At 48.5% G+C, this 19,082-nt stretch overlaps 1 protein-coding gene across 1 annotated transcript in view; it reads right to left on the bottom strand.

Moving 5' to 3' along the window:
• LOXL2 (lysyl oxidase like 2) overlaps positions 1-19,082 on the bottom strand; it is a 104,832-nt gene that overhangs the window by 10,130 nt on the left and 75,620 nt on the right. Inside the window, exons 8-10 of the mRNA XM_036856404.1 lie at positions 10,079-10,246; positions 8,102-8,267; positions 3,175-3,418 (exon numbers count right to left, since the gene is read on the bottom strand). Of these exons, the coding sequence (XP_036712299.1) occupies positions 3,175-3,418; positions 8,102-8,267; positions 10,079-10,246 (578 nt within the window). The remainder of the gene's footprint in view (positions 1-3,174; positions 3,419-8,101; positions 8,268-10,078; positions 10,247-19,082) is intronic.

Genomic DNA, 19,082 nt, shown 5'->3' with positions numbered 1-19,082 from the left:
GGGCCGTTCTTTGTTTCATCTTAGGGCTTTCAAAGAACATAGCTCTGTTCCTCATCATAGCATCTACTAAACTGGGAGATGTAGTTTTCCCCATACACACTGATCTGAGCCAGGGTTCTCAGTTTTGGCTCCACAGATGGCCTTCAGTGTCTGTAAATCTGCTGAAATAGGATGTTAAATCTAGAAATAATTTTTTTGAGTGGAGGACGGGCCAGCTTTCATCACATTCCCAAAGGGACCCAATGGAGATTCGGGCCAGGATTCCTGTTGAAAGGTCCTCCCACAGAGCCTGGAGAACGCCCCTGGAGCTCTGGAGGCCAGGGGTGGGGAGTTTCTTATACTCTCTGGGGTCTTATGGTCAGAGGTTCTCAGCCATGGTCCAGGAGGTCGAGGCCTGAAGGAACATATGCTTAGCCAGTATGTTCTTTCCCACCCATCCCTCCCAAACCATTGATTGCAACATCTATAAACAAAGAAAGAAAATAGAACACAGGAAAAGCTGGGGGAGGGGTGGGGAGGAGGGGGCCAGGGTCACTGGAACACCAGATCAGAAGAAACACTTCCATGATGTCGTCACGTGTATTCTTAGGGAAAAGACCATTCCTTCGAGGGCAAGCTTAGGTCACAGGGAGACTCCTACCGTGTGATGTCTGGGTGGAGTGCCACATGCAGGGCAGAGATGCAATTACCTTCTACTTGTAGGCCCACAGGGCACCACTTCCTCCATGTATTCTCCGAAGGAAATCAGCACCCATATGTCATGGCTTTAATTTTACTCTCTGACTTCCTCCCTGCAGAAGACCTCCATGCTTCTATATAAAGACCAAAACTTCTTTGGCTAATTAGGGCTTTTAGGACATACGGATAGTAATTACAGTTGACCTTTGAACAATGGGGCACGGACCCCTGTGAAGTTGAAAATCCAAGTACTACTATCGCTGCCTCAGAAACAAAGGAGTTGATAAATGACTCACCCGAGGGCAGGAAGCGGAAACCGTTTGGATAGATTCGGGACTCAAACTCTAATTCTTTTGATTCCACGTATTGTAATCTCTAATCAGACATAAACTTTTCCCCACACTGAGTTAATTTAAAAGCTGTATAGGGCTTCCCTGGTGGCGCAGTGGTTAATAACCTGCTTGCCAACTCAGGGGACACGGGTTCGAGCCCGGTTCGGGAAGATCCCACATGTCGTGGAGCAACTAAGCCCATGCGCCGCAACTACCGAGACTGCGTTCTAGAGCCCGCGAGCCACAACTACTGAACCCGCGTGCCATAACTACTGAAGCCGGCGCGCCTAGAGCCCGTGCTCTGCAATAAGAGAAGCCACCGCAGTGAGAAGCCTGCGCACCGCAACGAAGAGTAGCCCCTGCTCGCCACAACTAGAGAAAGCCTGCGTGCAGCAATGAAGACCCAACGCAGCCAAAAATAAATAAATTAAATAAATTCTTTTAAAAAGCTGTAAAATGAAAATGCATATAGTGAGGTACAATATGTATTGAAAAAAATCCACGTATAAGTGGACCCGTGCAGTTCAAACCCGTGTTGTTCAAGGGTCAAATATAAAGGAATATCAGCACCCCTGAGTTCTACCATACTCCTTTTATTTATTTATTTATTTGGCTGCACCTGGTCTTAGTTGCAGCGTGCGGGATCTTTAGTTGTGACATGCATGTGGGATCTTCCCCGACCAGGGATTGAACCCGGGCCCCCAGCATTGGGAGCACAGAGTCTTGGCCACTGGACCACCAGGGAAGTCCTCCACAGTCCTTTCTTTTGAAATGGGTTAAACAACTCTATCCCCAGACTTGAATGTGACTAGGCCGTAAGTTATGACATGAAAAAGCAGCACAACACAGATTTCTGATGAAGACTGGGCGGAGGTACCAGGAAGAACGCACGCTTGGGAGTCAGAGAGGCCCCCAGTCGGGGTCCCTGCTCCACGACTTCACCTTGGGCTAGTCCCGTGAACGCAGAGCCGCCGTTTCCAGACTCAGGAAAACGAGGGTTCCCCGCTCTGGCACTTAGAAGGGGGTCAGTAAATGTTAGTTCATATGCCCCTAACTGTGATCATCACATTTTAGAGCTGGAAGGATGCCTGGTGGTCAGCCAGACTGGGGCCTCTCAGACTGCTGTGCACACAGTGTCCTGGTGACCTGTTAACACGCACATTCTGCTGTGAATCTGCCAAGGACCCTGGATTCAGCGCTGACTGCAGATGCTGCCAGCCCGCCGGCCCCGCTCTGAGAAGCAGGGACCTGGTGCAAAAGCTCCTGTGCGGATGGGATTCTGAGCATAGAGACCACACTCCCCGTGCCCAGGTCTGTGGCCCCTCACGGTGGGGGGCAGGGAGGGCTGCCGGGTTGAATGGCAGGGGTCTCCCTCCCTTCATGTGCAAAACTGTGCTCCCTCCACCTGCCCAGCTCAGGTCTGAGCAGGAAAATGAGAACCATCAGTGGCAGCCGGTTCAGGATTAGGGTAGGAATCAAGGCAAAGGGACAGAAAGAAGGGAGATGAACAGGGAGGCTTATGTTGGCTCCAGCTAGGGCTGGCTCTGGGATTGCGCTCTGTCCTTGTCCGTGATTTACACAGCACTGGGAACAGAGCCACAGACTGAGGGCTGGAAGGGGTATTAGCAGTCCTGGCTGATGTGGCCCAGCTGGCCTGACATCATGCAACTGGTTGGAGGCACAGCTGGGTCGAGAGACCAGGCCTCATGACTCCCGGGCCTTGAACTCTTGTCTCCACACCCACCGCCTTCGTAGAGATGTTTAAAACTTATACTGGTATTTAAAGTACATTCCTAAACGAACTCAGAATCCAACAACTGCAAAACCCCAAGCACCCTGCAGAGCACGAACTTGCTGTGAACACACTTGAAAACTGTCGACTGAAGGTCAATGGAAGGGCACTGGGTTCTCAAAACAAAGTTTGTCGACGTTGGAGCCAAGAAAGAGAATGGGCTCGGGGAAGAGGAGGTGGACCAGGGCCCCCTGGGAAGAGAGAATGGCGTCTGCAAATGTGGGAGGCCAGTGGGCCATCCCTCCAGCTGGGGAGAACCCCGCCCCCGGGACCGTGTGGCCTCTCGGCTATCCCTAAGTGACCCTGCGATCCTGGACCCCATCTGGGTACCTAGGGCTGGTGCAGCCTATGGCGCTGGCAGGGAGGGTTCACCTGTGGCAGTCATGCCAGATCCACGCGTGGCGGCCGTTCTTGGGTCGGAAGTCAGACTGGCCATTGTTGTGGATCTGGGAGGAGAAGCGCAAGAGCCGCCGGTAGCCCGTGGTGGGGTTGGTGTTGGCAGCCGAGGCCGCGAGGCAGTTCTCCTCCATGGCGCACTGAAGCATGAACATGGGTCGGTCCTCCAGGTAGGTGCTCTGCTGCACGATCTCTGCGTTGAGGACCAGGTCGGGGGCAGCTGGGAAGGCAGACACAGGATTCAGACAAGGCCACAGACCCCCCCCCCCACCCCTTCCCGAGTAGGTTCCTTCTGATTCCTGAGATGGCACTAGCCTCCATCCCTGCCGAGCCTCACTGTCTAGAACTGGCTCGTGGTGTCCCCCCTCCGGGTCACCTTCCTTGTGGATCGCTGCCCCCAATTCCTCTCCCCCTTCTCTGAGAGTCCTCCTGGACGCCTCTGCGGATCCCAGCGCATGTGCGCAAAATATTGACAGTTGTTCAACGTGGGTAATGGGTGCACGAGGCTTCGTTATACTATTTTCTCTCCTTTTGAGTGGCTTGAGATTTTCCATAATAAAAAGCATACGAAAACAATGAAATTGTGCTATGCAGAGAGAGAACACTCTTAATACCTTGGTCTGATTCTTCCGGGAATGATATAAATGTATTTTCCACCATGTGTAATATTGTATGTAGATTTATAGTCTGCTAATACTGTTTCCTTTAAAACATAACTTGACATATTCCTTTGTTAATAAATACCTGTTACAACATCCATTTCATGGCTCCATAATATTTAATTCATAACCCTATCCCATACTTTTAGATACAAGGGTTGTCTGGAACCTTTCAGTTAAAGATGAAGCTGTGATAAACATCCTGTAGTCAATCTGTGTATGTAACTTTAATTATTTCTTTAGAATATATTTCTATAAATGGAACTGCTGGGGGGCAGGGTTGCATACTTTCAAGGCTCTGATGTATATCAGGTTCTACAAGTTTCCACTCGCACTGTTGCTCTACATGAGAGTTCTCGCCCAGGTACCTCTTTTAAAACAAGCTGGGGACTTCCCTGGTGGCACAGTGGTTAAGAATCCACCTGCCAATGCAGGGGACACGGGTTTGATCCCTGGTCCGGGAAGATCCCACACACCGCAGAGCAACTAAGCCCGTGTGCCACAACTACTGAGCCTGAGCTCTAGAGCCTGCGAGCCACAACTAATGAGCCCGTGCGCCACAGCTACTGAAGCCTGCGCGCCTAGAGCCTGTGCTCCGCAACAAGAGAAGCCACTGCAATGAGAAGCCCATGCACCGCAACGAACAGTAGCCCCCGCTCGCCGCAACTAGAGAAAGCCCGCGCGCAGCAACAAAGACCCAATGCAGCCAAAAATAAATTAATTAAATAAATTAAAAAACCAAAAAAAAACAAGCCTGACTTACTCAATTAGTGCATTGCACATAGCAGGTGTTAAAAAAAAAATCACCAGTGGCTATAATCTATGTTTGCTAAACAATTGTATTAGAAGGATTAGCTTCTTTACCAAAGGATTAACTGTAAATTTCCCTTTAAAAGTGAGACTGTATTGACCAAAGGATTAACTGTAAATTTCCCTTTAAAAGTGAGACTGTATTGACCAAAGGATTAACTGTAAGTTTCCCTTTAAAAGTGAGATTGCATTGAACATTTCTAGTGTACTTCAATTCACAAAAATGTATGTGAATCATTTACAAGACCCAACCATCTTTTATTTCCTAACAGGTTGCTTGTAAATTTCTCAAGTGGGTGCCATCTGTGAGCTTTGCTTCGCTCAAGTTCACCAATGCCCGGAGCACTCCTTGCTTGTCTGCATCTCCTTCCCATGGTCCCCAGGCTGCACGTGGAGCCCAGTAGATTTTCAGTGATGGGGCCCCGCCGCCTCTAGAGAGCAAATCCACCTGCAGGGACTGGGTGTGGAACCGCAGGGGAGTGAAAGGGCACTCAAATGGGATGAGGGGTAGGGAGGCTCCCATCTGCTGAGAACGATTTCCTCTTGGAGGGCACAGACCGGGATGCAGCATTGCTGGCACTGAGCGTCCTGGGCACACCTTTTTTGAGGGTGTTGTGGTCTCTTATTCATTGTCTATACACCAGTCAGTACTCACTGGACAGTCCCTCAGCTTCCCTCTGAGCTGGGCCGAGGGGTCTCCACCGGACCCTCCTCTTTCCGAGAGGAGGCCAGCCCTCCCTCCAGCTCAGGAGTCTTAAGGTAACGTGGCCTGACTTAGCCGGTAGCTCGCTTTCAGCACCTGCCATGGAATGGGGCCTTGACCTCCCTAACACCCGAAACATCCCCCAGAATCTCATCCGAGGCACGCACTCATCCACCCGTCTATCAAGTATTACAATGAGCACCGCGCTAGCCTCTCTGGACAGTGCTAACAAGGAAGGTCCTATATTACGGCAGGAGAGACAGATAGAGCACATATTCATTACTTAATTATAATTGTGACCAGAGCTTGAAGGAGAAATATGCGGTGTTTTGGGAATTATAACAGGGGACCCAATCTGGGGAGAGGGGTCAGGAAAGACTTCCTTGGAGGCAGTTGCATTTTAGTTGTTCCATGGAGGACGAGCAGAGGTTAGAGGGAACTGCTCTAAGATGCTAATCTCAGTAGCACGTGCCGGGCCCCTGAGGCATGAAGGAGGACCAAGGCCTGCGTGTACTGAGGAGGGGTGGGCAGGGAAGGCGGCCTGATATGAGGCCGGACAACACGTGCCTGTGCAAGACCCTGCGTTCACTTAAGTCGGTGGGAAAGCTTGGACGGGGTTGGAACATGAGGCAGCACAAGCGGGGGACCAGCACTGACCCTGGCTTCAGGGAAGGGAAGCAATGGGAGGTCCCAGGGAGGAGCCTCTGTGGTAACATGGTGTAGAGGATGGACGGTGGGACGGAAGAAGGTAAAGGGAGTTGAGAAGCTATGGAAAGGTAAAAGTCCAGATGGCTCGACTCTGGGGGGTATGATGAGGAAGACAGAGTGATATCAGGGAGAACTTCCAGGTTTAGGATGTAATTGGTTGGATGAGAAAAAGTAATTACAAAGGGTTGCCTGAAGAATATACTTTCTCTTTCTGAATAAAGTATTAAGCCAGATCAGTGTTCCTGGCCCCAGTAACCTTTACTCCCCTGCAGACTCTGACTGATACCTTCAGTCCAAGCTGAGGGGTCCTCTGAGCAATAGCCCCATGAAAGTCAATTTTTGTCTGCCGTGAGGATATGGCGGGCATTGTTGATCTCATAACTCTCAGGCCTCATAATGAGAAGTTCCTTTTGATCTCAGTATCTAGAATAGTGGACTTCTCTTTGACTCATGGGTTTGTTTCTATGGCATACTGTGAATTATATTAATGACCAGGTTTCCCTCTTCCCTTTGGCTGCTAGGAAGCTCACTGTATAATTACAATAGTAAATGTATATGAGTCTATAGCAGTAAATGTATAGGACTGTTTAGTACATATTTTTTATTAACCTCTCTTGGCTCCATTTTGAGCCACTACCTTTTTGCCAATACCTACTTTTTTTTTAATCTGCTTTAATCTTATGCTACCTTGAATTTTATTTAGGTTTACATTATCTTAATTTCCTTTTGGAAAAAATGATATATTATAAATATAAATAAATTATTAAGCTAAGAAAAGTCTCCTGATGAGGGTGAGACCACTTTGCTTGGATGCTCTCCCCTTGGAGGGCTGGTAAGGGTGGTCATCTCACTCTCTCCTCTCAGGCAGGATACAATAGCTTGTGATGTCTGCCCAGAGAAGCTCGCACTGGAGTTGAGAGTCCTGCCTTACAAGGGTTAGGAGATGCTGAGTGGGTCTAAAAGGGGTTGGTGGGAGAAGTGACTGAGTTCAAGTTTAATCTTCTCCCTAGTTCTCCGTGATGGTAAACAACAGTGCATCACTGTTTCTTAAGTGCTTGTGTGTATTTGTTGTCACATCTAATTTCCAGTTTGTAGGAAAAACAACAAAGACTGTGGATTACAGCAGTTAACTAACTTTGCCAAGATCAGCTAATAGTGGCAGGCAGGGTCTGGTCTGGAGTTCTCTGGCCAGACTCCAGGCCTCTCCTACCTCCTAGGTTCACAATGGAATCATATGATAAGGCAAGGACGGGGGGGATCCAGAGAATAACACGCCTGCAGTGCTGTCAATGGGTCCTCTCAGCATGGAAAGGAACATACTGAGATGGTCATTCTGAATCCTGGCTGGGGTGGGGGAGGGGTGGGATGGGATTCCCTTCTATATTGTCAAGCTCTTTAAGATTCCCAGGGAGTCACCAGGAGGCTAAATCACCCCCAGGGTGTGAAAACAGACAGGAAATGATCTTTCTTTTTCTTTTTCTGTTTTTTTGGCCATACCGCACACAGCATGCGGGATCTTAGTTCCCCGACCAGGGATCGAACCCATGCCCCTTGCATTGGGAGCATGGAGTCTTAACCACTGAACCGCCAGGGAAGTCCCAGGAAATGATGTATGGAGCAGGGCGGAAGGAAGGAAGCTGACACTCACCAAGCACTTAGCGTGTGCTTCACCTGTTAACCCAGAAGCATGCTCCCCAGAAGAACAAGTTCTTAGTCACTAAATTCGCCCTAAGGCCACTTAAATAATCTACAGTGACCCGGCCTTTGAACCCAAGGCTCCCAGACTCCCAAGTCCTCCCTCCTGCCTTCCTCTCCACTGTCATCGGGCAAGATTCCAGGTTGCGGGTGCGGGTAGTTCCTCTCGCCCCCGACTCTTCCACTTAACACGAATCCATCTCTGCTTTCCTCTTTTGCTCGGCTCATAGCAGATGCCTCAGAGCCTTGCAAAGAATCATCAGTGAGACTCTGATCCCCTACTGGAGCCTGGCAGGGAGGGTGGGCTATGACACCCAGGAGCTCTCACTTTCTGAGCAGGCAACTCCAGCCCCGTGCTGCACTCCGCCCTCGGGGCAGGCCAAGTCCTCTCCGTCGTGGCGGCAGTGCGCCAGGGACAGCTCTGTTCCTGAGCACTTCACTCCGCTCATGACCACCTTGTTGGCGTTGATATTTCCGTGCCAATACCAGGTCTCCTGGATGAATCAACAACAGCAACAAAATGGGCAGTACGTCACCTAGAATCGTCATTTTCCCATAGTCTATCAAATTTCAGCCTCACAAAAGTCCCAAGCCTTTATGATCCCATTATTCAGATGGAGACAGCCAAGGCACAAAGAGTCACTTACCCAAGTCATGCAGTTTGTTGGTGGCAGTGCGAGTGAGACCCTCACGCTGGATTCTGCCCCTCCCCCCTTCTGGAAAGCACAGCTAAGGGTGTGTTCAATGCTGTGTGTCAGGAATGGCAGCTCATGCTGCCCATTCCCTCCCCCTGAGCCCGGGGCAGACATTACTAATCAATCACAGCACTCTCCTCTAAGCCTGACTGTGCTCTCGGAATCCTTCTCAACACAGTGCTCCAGGAATACACTGCCAATTGATCAGAATTGGCAGGAGAGAAGAAATCTATTCACATATGTCAACAGTTAGTTCCATGTTCATAAATCTCATTGGTTCTGTTTCTCTAAAGAACCTGACTACACACCCTGATCCTCTAGAGAGAAAACTGGGGCCTTGGGAAGGGATAGGGCTTGCAATCAGGGGCGGATTTGGGACTGATATCAGGGACAGGCCCGTTCACAGCCTCAGCTGTGAGGCCCAGGTGTCTTAGGAACGAGCTGACGGGGAACAAAAATAGCCAGACAGCCACTCTGTTGTAATGGGCACTGTTTTTCGACTCTGTTTTTCGAGAGCACCCTGGCTTGTCATAAGCAATATTAGCAGAAACATTACATGGCCCTGCGAAGCCAGGCTCCCAGAGGGCCCCGGGTACCGGAGGCCTGCCCCTTCTGGATGCTGGGCGGGGGGAGCCACAGGGCAGTGCCTGCTCAGGACTCAGCACCTACCCTGGGCCCTGGGCAGCCCGCAGCCGGCAGTCAGGCTCAGCGAGGCTGCCTGAGTTCTCCCACGTCCGTTCCTAAGAAACCCCTTCCCCGAGCAGCCCACCTGGGCACAGGGGCTGAAGTCAGGGTTAGCAAAGCAAGATGGGGGAGCTTCAGACATTTTCTGGTTCTGGGAGAAGGTGAAGGAAAGCGTTTAGAGCCAGGATATTGAGGACCTGGGACTATTCATTCCACGTCATGGGGAGGCGTAGAAGGGTGGCTGCTTTGCCCCAGATCATTGGGCAGCCGGCTGGTAGGGCTCTGGTTGGGAATAGACCCGGAGCCTCCAGGCTCCCTCTCCTCCGGCCCCCAGCCTCTCTCTGACAATGTTCCCTTGTAGGATGGGGTCCAGAAAGCAATGACTTTTGAAGCCGAAGCGCTACTTGTCTTTCTTCTGACAGGGGCAGGAGCTTAACTGCCCTCAGCTGAGTCCCTCTCTTTAGGGAAGGGCCTGCGGGGAGGAGGGTGCAGCGGCTGTGAAGGGGCCCTGGACGAGGCTTGGGGATTTACCAGCCAACCAAGGAGAGGATGCGTGGATGTGGTCACCGTGGGGAAGCATGTTCTGGGTGAGCTAAGGCGTCTGGGGGGTTGGGCTGGGTGGGCTCCCCTGCCCCACAGGACTGAGTGGCTTCTGTCTGCAAGAGGCCCATCAGGACGGCCCGGGAGGAGCCCTTGGCACAGTGCGAATCCCAGTGCGCAGAGCTGAGACCGTGAAACCAGCGTCCAGAGAGCACGTGACCCACCCAAGGACTCGGGGCTGTGGAGAGCGGCGTGGGAGCCAGGATGAGGCTCTTCCTCCGAGCCCATGGCTCTCTGTCTCCTGGGGTTCGTGGAAGATGGGGACTGACGAGAGATGGAAAGGATCAGACTGGATGGAGGGTTCAAGGCCCTCGGGGATTTCTCACCTGGAAGGCATTGCTGGCAAACCCCAGGCCCAGCTGCCGGCAGACCACCATGGCCTCCACGATGCCCCAGTTCTCGCCGCACACTGTCCCCCACACGAGGGACCCGTTCCTCTCCACCAGCACCTCCACTCGGCCCTCGTAGGGGTTTCGGCCCCCGTTCAGGCGCAGCTGCGGAGAGAAAGGAAGGCAAGATCGCCACAAGGGGAAGGAAGGTTGACGCCCCGCCGTACTGCCCTCAGTCCCAGTTTCCCCAAGGCAGGGGGTCCTGCCTGCGACACAGATCCCGCAGCATCGCTGAGAGCCTACTGTGTGCCGCAGGCATCGTGCCCAGCGTGGTCTTCTGTATTCGGTCCCCCGCCCCCGCCCCACTGCAGGCATCCTGGGGCCCTAGAAGCCTGTGCAGCTGGGGAGGCCCACTCACCCCTCTGAGCAGCCAGCAGAGTCTGCTTCTGCTGCCCATGCGCCCACCAGGGGGGCTGCTCTTAGATCAGACACTTGGAAGGATGCAGCAAGAGGCCTTAAAATGGTAGAATCCCCTGACTCTTTCCTGGACCCTTTTCTCCTCGCCACACCTCCTGCCCCCAGGTTCCAGCTCCTGATCCCGTCTCCTCCCACAGCGTCCCCTGCTGTCCTCTCCCGCAGAACTCTCTTCTGAGACCCATACAGCCAACTGCCTGTCCCACCCGGCACCACGGAGACCCCAAATCTAACTTGTCCTCTTTTCTCTCTCCACCTAAAGCTGTGCTCTACCTCCCCCTCGTTCCCTATTTCAGCTAAAGCCACTACCATCTGTCCCAGGGGCAGCAAACCGTGTAGCGTGAAAGCAGGCATCACAATATGTAAATGATGGGGCACAGCTGTGTGCCCATAAACCCATATATACAAAAATAGGCAGAGGGATGGGTTTGGACTGCAAGCTGTAGTTTGCCGATCCCGAATCTATTCTGTTAGACAAGCCAGAAATCTGGGTGCAATCCTCAGCATCGTCTTCTCTCTCATCTCCCCACATCCCGTCAAAATCTTCCTCCGTAGATTTTAGCTCCCAAGTCTCTCTCCGACGCGCCCTCCTCCCTCCAGCTCCATCCTTACCCTCTCGTCCCAGGCACCATCACCTCTCACCTGAACCAGCCCTCCTCACCTCCCGTTGCCTCTCCTCTTGCCTTCACTGACCCATTCTCCACGCAGACGCCAGAGTCACATTTGAAAAACACCCAACCGCATTCCTCCCCTAGAACACGTCCATGGTTTCCCACTGCTCCACTACTCCCCTCCTCATCCTAATCACATGTCTCTCTCCTCCCTGTTCTCTGACCTCCAAGTGCATGGCCTTCTTTCAGTTTCCATGGCTACCTAACTTTCTTGACCATGTCACACAGTAAGTCTCATTTCACACTGAAGTCTATTATATACAGAGGCCCTTTTGCCTGGCTGGTCCCACTCATCTTTCCAATCCTATACCCAATGGCACTTCCCTGCGATGGGGGTCAGTGCCCACTTACACAGTCTATCACTCCCTCTACATCTCCTTCTTAGCATTCTTGACAATTATAATTAAGCTAGTTCACAATTTAACATCTGTCTCCTCTGCTAGATTATAAGTGCCAAAGAGCAGAGCTGTCTGGATTACTGGATGATCAATAACTAAGACAGCACCTCCCACATGTTAGGTATATGCCAAGGCTATTTTTGGAATGGATGAATACACGATCAGTCTTACGGAATGAAAGCGTGGACCAACTTAAGTGAGCCCAAGCAGGGAGATCTCGAATTTGGGGAAGGGTTCTGAAACTTCAGCTTTAATCCAGATACCTTACCCTGCTTTCCTTTATGCTTCTCACAATTCATTCCTTTGAGATAAGGCATAACACTTCCAGGAATCCTCAGCTGTTTGTTTGCCAGTCCTTAGCAATGGCACGACCCCTAAGTCACAGGTCTTAATTCTTATGGACTTAGGGGCTGGGAGGGTCACTGAGGTCAGCCGACAAACAGACAAGCCGAGGGCAGACATGATGCTCGATCTACCTGCCACGGTTGTTGAGCGGATGCATAAATGAGGTAGTTCATGTAAAGTGCTCAAACAGGGCCTGGCACCAAGTGAGTGCCGAGAACTATCAGACATCCTCACAGCAATGATCATCATTAGGGTGGGAGTCCCAGCAGAAAGCAAACCTCTCTTCAGAGGAGCTAGAAGAGGTCAGAGCAGGCAGGAAGAGGGCTGGCCTTCGGGAGGCTGACATTTGTCTTCCTGGGTGTCTCTGGGCTGAAGGAAATCCCGATGAAGCTGGACACTGGACACTGGATATGCATTGTACATCAGCCATGACTAACATATCTTTGGATCTATGTAAAAACACAAACAGATAAGATGGGCAGAGCCATCAAGAAAGTCCTAGAAGGGCCTGAACCTCAGCAGGAGGCGAGTCACCCAGCTCCAACATGCAGGGGAAGGCCAGCAGCCCTTGGACAGGGTGCGCCTTCAACCCATCCGGGATGTCTCTAGAGGTAACTTCAAGCCATCCCCTCTGCTTATTTGAGACCTAATAAAGGCCTGTATTTTACCATATACTTCCTTTGTGTGCTTACTGAACTCTGCCGGTAATGCTGGCACCTCCCGAGAGATGAAATGAATTGTGCAGAGTTCACAGGATCCACTCATTCATCCGGTATTTATTGAGCTTTTACCATATGACAGGCCCGATGCTCAGTGCTGGGAAATTCACAGGCAGACTTTCAGAGCACTTAACGTGTCTCCGGCCCTGCGCAAGCCCTTTATGGACATTCGTTCCTCACAGCACCCCTAGGAGGCAGCAGTACCATGTCATCCAAATTTCACAGATGAGAAAGTAGAGTCTCAGATACAGTAAGTGCCTCTTAACTACCATGCTAGACCACCTCCAAACCACGCACGTAAGCCCCCTTCTCCAGGGATGCTTTTGTCCCAAAGCAGGGACCACCAAGCCAGAACTGAGGACCGACTCACACTCAGGTTAGAGGATGGAGCACTCCTGCTGGTAGGTTGGGGCCCTGGAGCCTGGGCTTATGTTCTGAGGCTTTTCCTGTCCACTGGGGTCAGATTGAGCCCTGAGGTTTAGGATATTCACTAAGGCACCTAATTTTGTGCCTTGTGAAAACCAACTCCGGTCGCCTCTGAGCGGCTACAGCCTTGGCAAGGAGCGGTCTGCCAGCCCCCCACGCATGTCCCCTCTCCCCACCCGCCTGGCCCCCTGAGTCTCCGGCCTTCTGGCCCGAGGACACTCTGTGTCCTGGATAGACAGACAGTGGGGACGTGATGGCGACCACAGGCCTCTCCTCTAGGCCTCGGGCTGAGCCCTCTAACAGCTTGTGTCCTGATTTAGGAGCCTGGAGCCTCCCTTCTCTTTGGGAGGTCCAAGTCCTTTCCCCTTCCCCTTGGTGTGGTTTCTAGAATCTCACCGCAGAGCCTGGTGGAGCTGCAGGCCGGCACAGGGGCGCACCCTGGGGAGGTGGAGGCCGTGAGTGAGGACCCCTCCCGTGGGCCAGGTTGGCACTGAAGTTCGGAATGCCAGTGGGTGGTGATGATTAAAAGCAGAATGGCGATCGGTTCAAGATGGCAGAGTAGAAGGACGTGCGCTCACTCCCTCTTGTGAGAGCACCGGAATCACAACTAACTGCTGAACGATCATCGACAGGAAGGCACTGTATCTCACCAAAAAAGAGACCCCACATCCAAAGACAAAGGAGAAGCCCCAGTGAGACGGTAGGAGGGGCGCAATCACAATAAAATCAAATCCCATAACTGCTGGGTGGGTGACTCACAAACTTGCGAACACTTATACCACAGAAGTCCACCCACTGGAGTGAAGGTTCTGAGCCCCACGTCAGGCTTCCCAACCCGGGGGTCCGGCAACGGGAGGAGGAATTCCTAGGGATTCAGACTTCAAAGTCTAGCGGGACTTGATTGCAGGACTTTGACAGGACTGGGGGAAACAGAGACTTCACTCTTGGAGGGCACACACAAAGTAGTGTGTGCATCGGGACCCAGGGGAAGGAGTGGTGACCCCATAGGAGACTGAACCAGACCTACCTGCTAGTGTTGGAGGGTCTCCTGCAGAGGCAGGGGGTGGCTGTGTCTCACTCTGAGGGCAAGGACACTGGCAGCAGAAGTTCTGGGAAGTACTCCTTGGCGTGAGGCTTCCCAGAGTCCACCATTAGCCTCACCAAAGAGCTGTGTAGGCTCCAGTGTTGTGTCGCCTCAGGCCAAACAACCAACAGGGAGGGAACCCAGCCCCACCCATTAGCAGACAAGCGGATTAAAGTTTTACTGAGCTCTGCCCACCAGAGCAACACCCAGCTCTACCCACCACCAGTCCCTCCCATCAGGAAACTTGCACAAGCCTCTCAGATAGCCTCATCCAGCAGAGGGCAGACAGCAGAAGCAAGAAGAACTACAATCCTGCAGCCTGTAGAACAAAAACCACAATCACAGAAAGATAGACAAGATGAAAAGGCAGAGGGCTATGTACCAGATGAAGGAACAAGATAAAACCCCAGAAAAACAACTAAATGAAGCAGAGACAGGAAACCTTCCAGAAAAAGAATTCAGAATAATGGTAGTGAAGATGATCCAGGACCTTGGAAAAAGCATGGAGGCAAAGATTGAGAAGATGCAAGAAATGTTTAACAAAGACCTAAAAGAATTAAAAAAACAAACACCTAGAAGAATTAAAGAACAAACAAACAGAGATGAACAATACAATAACTGAAATGAAAAATACACTAGAAGGAAGCAACAGCAGAATAACTGAGGCAGAAGAACAGATAAGTGACCTGGAGACAGAATGGTGGAATTCACTGCTGTGGAACAGAATAAAAAAAAAAAGAATGAAAAGAAACGAAGACAGCCTAAGAGACCTCTGGGACAACATTAAACGCAACAACATTCACATTATAGGGGTCCCAGAAGGAGAAGAGAGAGAGAAATGACGTGAGAAAATATTTGAAGAGATTATAGTTCAAAACTTCCCTAACATGGGAAAGGAAATAGCCACCCAAGTCCAGGAAGCGCAGAGAGTCCCAGGCAGGATAAACCCAAGGAGAAACACGCCGAGACACATAGTAATCAAACTGACAGAAATTAAAGACAAAGAAAAATTATTGAAAGCAACAAGGGAAAAACAACAAATAACATACAAGGGAACTCCCTTAAGGTTAAGCTGATTTCTCAGCAGAAACTCTACAAGCCAGAAGGGAGTGGCATGATATATTTAAAGTGATGAAAGGGAAGAACCTACAACCAAGATTACTCTACCCCCCAAGGATCTCATTTAGATTACACGGAAAAATCAAAAGCTTTACAGACAAGCAAAAGCTAAGAGAATTCAGCACCACCAAAGGAGCTCTTCAATAAATGCAAAAGGAACTTCATTAAGTGGGAAACACAAGAGAAGAAAAGGACCGACAAAAACAAACCCATAACAATTAAGAAAACGGTAATAGGAACATACATGTCGATAATTACCTTAAACGTGAATGGATTCAATGCTCCAACCAAAAGACACAGGCTCACTCAATGGATACAAAACAAGACCCATCTATATGCTATCTACAAGAGACTCACTTCAGACCCAGGGGCACATAGTGTCTGAAAGTGAGGGGATGGAAAAAGATATTCCATGCAAATGGAAATCAAAAGAAAGCTGGAGTAGCAATACTCATATCAGATAAAATAGACTTTAAAATAAAGAATGTTACAAGAGACAAGGAAGGACGCTACATAGATCAAGGGATCAATCCAAGAAGAAGATATAACAATTATAAATATATATGCACCCAACATAGGAGCACCACAATACATAAGGCAACTGCTAACAGCCATAAAAGGGGAAATCGACAGTAACACAATAATAGTGGGGGACTGTAACACCTCACTTACACCAATGGACAGATCATCCAGACAGAAAATTAATAAGGAAAAACAAGCTTTAAATGACACAATAGACCAGACAGATTTAATTGATATTTATAGGACATTCCATCCAAAAACAGCAGATTACACTTTCTTCTCAAGTGCGAATGGAACATTCTCCAGGATAGATCACATCTTGGGTCACAAATCAAGCCTCAGTAAATTTAAAAAAATTGAAATCATATCAAGCATCTTCTCTGACCACAATGCTATGAGATTAGAAATGAATTATAGGGAAAAATATGTAAAAAACATAAACACATGGAGGCTAAACAAAACGTTACTAAATAACCAAGAGATCACTGAAGAAATCAAAGAGGAAATCACAAAATACCTAGAGACAAATGACAATGAAAACACGATGATCCAAAACCTATGGGATGCAGCAAAAGCAGTTCTAAGGGGAAGTTTACAGCAATACAAGCCTATCTCAAGAAACAAGAAAAATCTCAAATAAACAATTTAACCTTACACCTAAAGGAACTAGAGAAAGAAGAACAAACAAAACCCAAAGTTAGTAGAAGAAAAGTAATCATAAAGATCAGAGCAGAAATAAATGAAATAGAAACAAAGAAAACAATAGCAAAGATCAATAAAACTAAAAGCTGGTTCTTTGAGAAGGTAAACAAAATTGATAAACCATTAGCCAGACTCATCAAGAAAAAGAGGGAGAGGACTCAAATCAATAAAATTAGAAATGAAAAAGGAGAAGTTAAAACAGACACTGCAGAAATACAAAGCATCCTAAGAGACTGCTACAAGCAACTCTATGCCAATAAAATCGACATCCTGGAAGAAACAGACAAATTCTTAGAACGGTATAACCTTCCAAGACTGAACCAGGAAGAAACAGAAAATATGAACTGACCAATCACAAGTAACGAAATTGAAGCTGTGATTAAAAATCTTCCAGCAGGGGCTTCCCTGGTGGCGCAGTGGTTGGGAATCTGCCTGCCAGTGCAGGGGACACGGGTTCGAGCCCTGGTCTGGGAGGATCCCACATGCCACGGAGCAGCTGGGCCCGTGAGCCACAACTGCTGAGCCTGAGCGTCTGGAGCCTCTGCTCCGCAACAAGAGAGGCCGCGATAGTGACAGGCCCGTGCACCGCGATGAAGAGTGGCCCCCACTCGCCGCAACTGGAGAAAGCCCTCACACAGAAACGAAGACCCAACACAGCCAAAAAATAAACATAATAAATAAATAATAAATAAAAATTAAAAAAAAAAATCTTCCAGCAAACAAAACTCCAGGATCAGATGGCTTCACAGGTGAATTCTATCAAACGTTTAGAGAAGAGCTAACACCCATCCTTCTCAAATGCTTCCAAAAAATTGCAGAGGAAGGAACACTCCCAAACTCACTGTATGAGGCCACCATCACCCTGATACCAAAACCAGACAAAGATACTACAAAAAAAGAAAATTACAGACCAGTATCACTGATGAACAAAGATGCAAAAATCCTCACCAAAATACTAGCAAACAGAATCCAACAACACATTAAAAGGATCATACACCATGATCAAGTGGGATTTATCCCAGGGATGCAAGGATTCTTCAATATATGCAAATCAATCAATGTGATACACCATATTAACAAATAGAAGAATAAAAACCATATGATCATCTCAGTAGATGCAGAAAAAGCTTTTGACAAAATTCAACACCCATTTATGATAAAAACTCTCCAGAAAGTGTGCATAGAGGGAACCTACCTCAACATAATAAAGGCCATATATGACAAACCCACAGCAAACACCATTCTCAATGGTGAAAAACTGGAAGCATTTCCTCGAAGATCAGGAACCAGACAAGGACATTCATTATAGCCACTACTATTCAACATAGTTTTGGAAATCCTAGCCATGGCAATCAGAGAAGGAAAGAAATAAAAGGAATACAATTTGGAAAAGAAGAAGTAAAACTGTCACTGTGTGCAGATGACATGATACTATATAGAGAGAATCCTAAAGATGCCACCAGAAACCTACTAGAGCTAATCAATGAATTTGGTAAAGTTGCAGGATACAAAATTAATGCACAGAAATATCTTGCATTCCTATACACTAATGATGAAAAATCTGAAAGAGAAATTAAGGAAACACTCCCATTTACCATTGCAACAAAAAGAATAAAATACCTAGGAATAAACCTACCTAGGGAGACAAAAGACGTGTATGCAGAAAACTGTAAGACACTGATGAAAGAAATTAAAGGTGATATAAACAGATGGAGAGATATACCATGTTCCTGGATTGGAAGAATCAATATTGTGAAAATGACTATACTATCCAAAGCAAACTACACATTCAATGCAATCCTTATCAAATTACCAATGACATTTTTTACAGAACTAGAACAAAAAATCTTGAAATTTGTATGGAGACACAAAAGACCCCGAATAGCCAAAGCAGCCTTGAGGGAAAAAAATGGAGCTGGAGGAATCAGACCCCCTGACTTCAGACTATACTACAAAACTACAGTAATCAAGACAATATGGTACTGGCACAAAAACAGAAATATAGATCAATGGAACAGGATAGAAAGCCCAGTGATAAACCCACACACCTATGGTCAACTAATCTATGACAAAGGAGGCAAGGATATACAATGGAGAAAAGACAGTCTCTTCAATAAGTGGTGCTAGGAAAACTGGGCAGCTACACGTAAAAGAATGAAATTAGAACATGCCCTAACACCATATACAGAAATAAACTCAAAATGGATTAGAGACCTAAATGTAAGACCGGACACTATAAAACTCTTAGAGGAAAACATAGGAAGAACACTCTTTGATGTAAATCACAGCAAGATCTTTTTTGATCCACCTCCTAGAGTAATGGAAATAAAAACAAAAATAAACAAATGGGACCTAATGAAACTTAAAAGCTTTTGCAAAGCAAAGGAAACCATAAAGAAGACGAAAAGACAACCCTCAGAATGGGAGAAAATATTTGCAAACGAATTAACGGACAAAGGATTAATCTCCAAAATACATAAACAGCTCATGCAGCTCAATATTAAAAAAACAAACAACCCAATCAAAAAATGGGCAGAAGAC

This window comes from Balaenoptera musculus, chromosome 6 (genome assembly GCF_009873245.2).
Source record: "Balaenoptera musculus isolate JJ_BM4_2016_0621 chromosome 6, mBalMus1.pri.v3, whole genome shotgun sequence".
NCBI classification, from domain to species: domain Eukaryota; kingdom Metazoa; phylum Chordata; class Mammalia; order Artiodactyla; family Balaenopteridae; genus Balaenoptera; species Balaenoptera musculus.
This window is presented reverse-complemented; position numbering and strand designations above follow the sequence as displayed.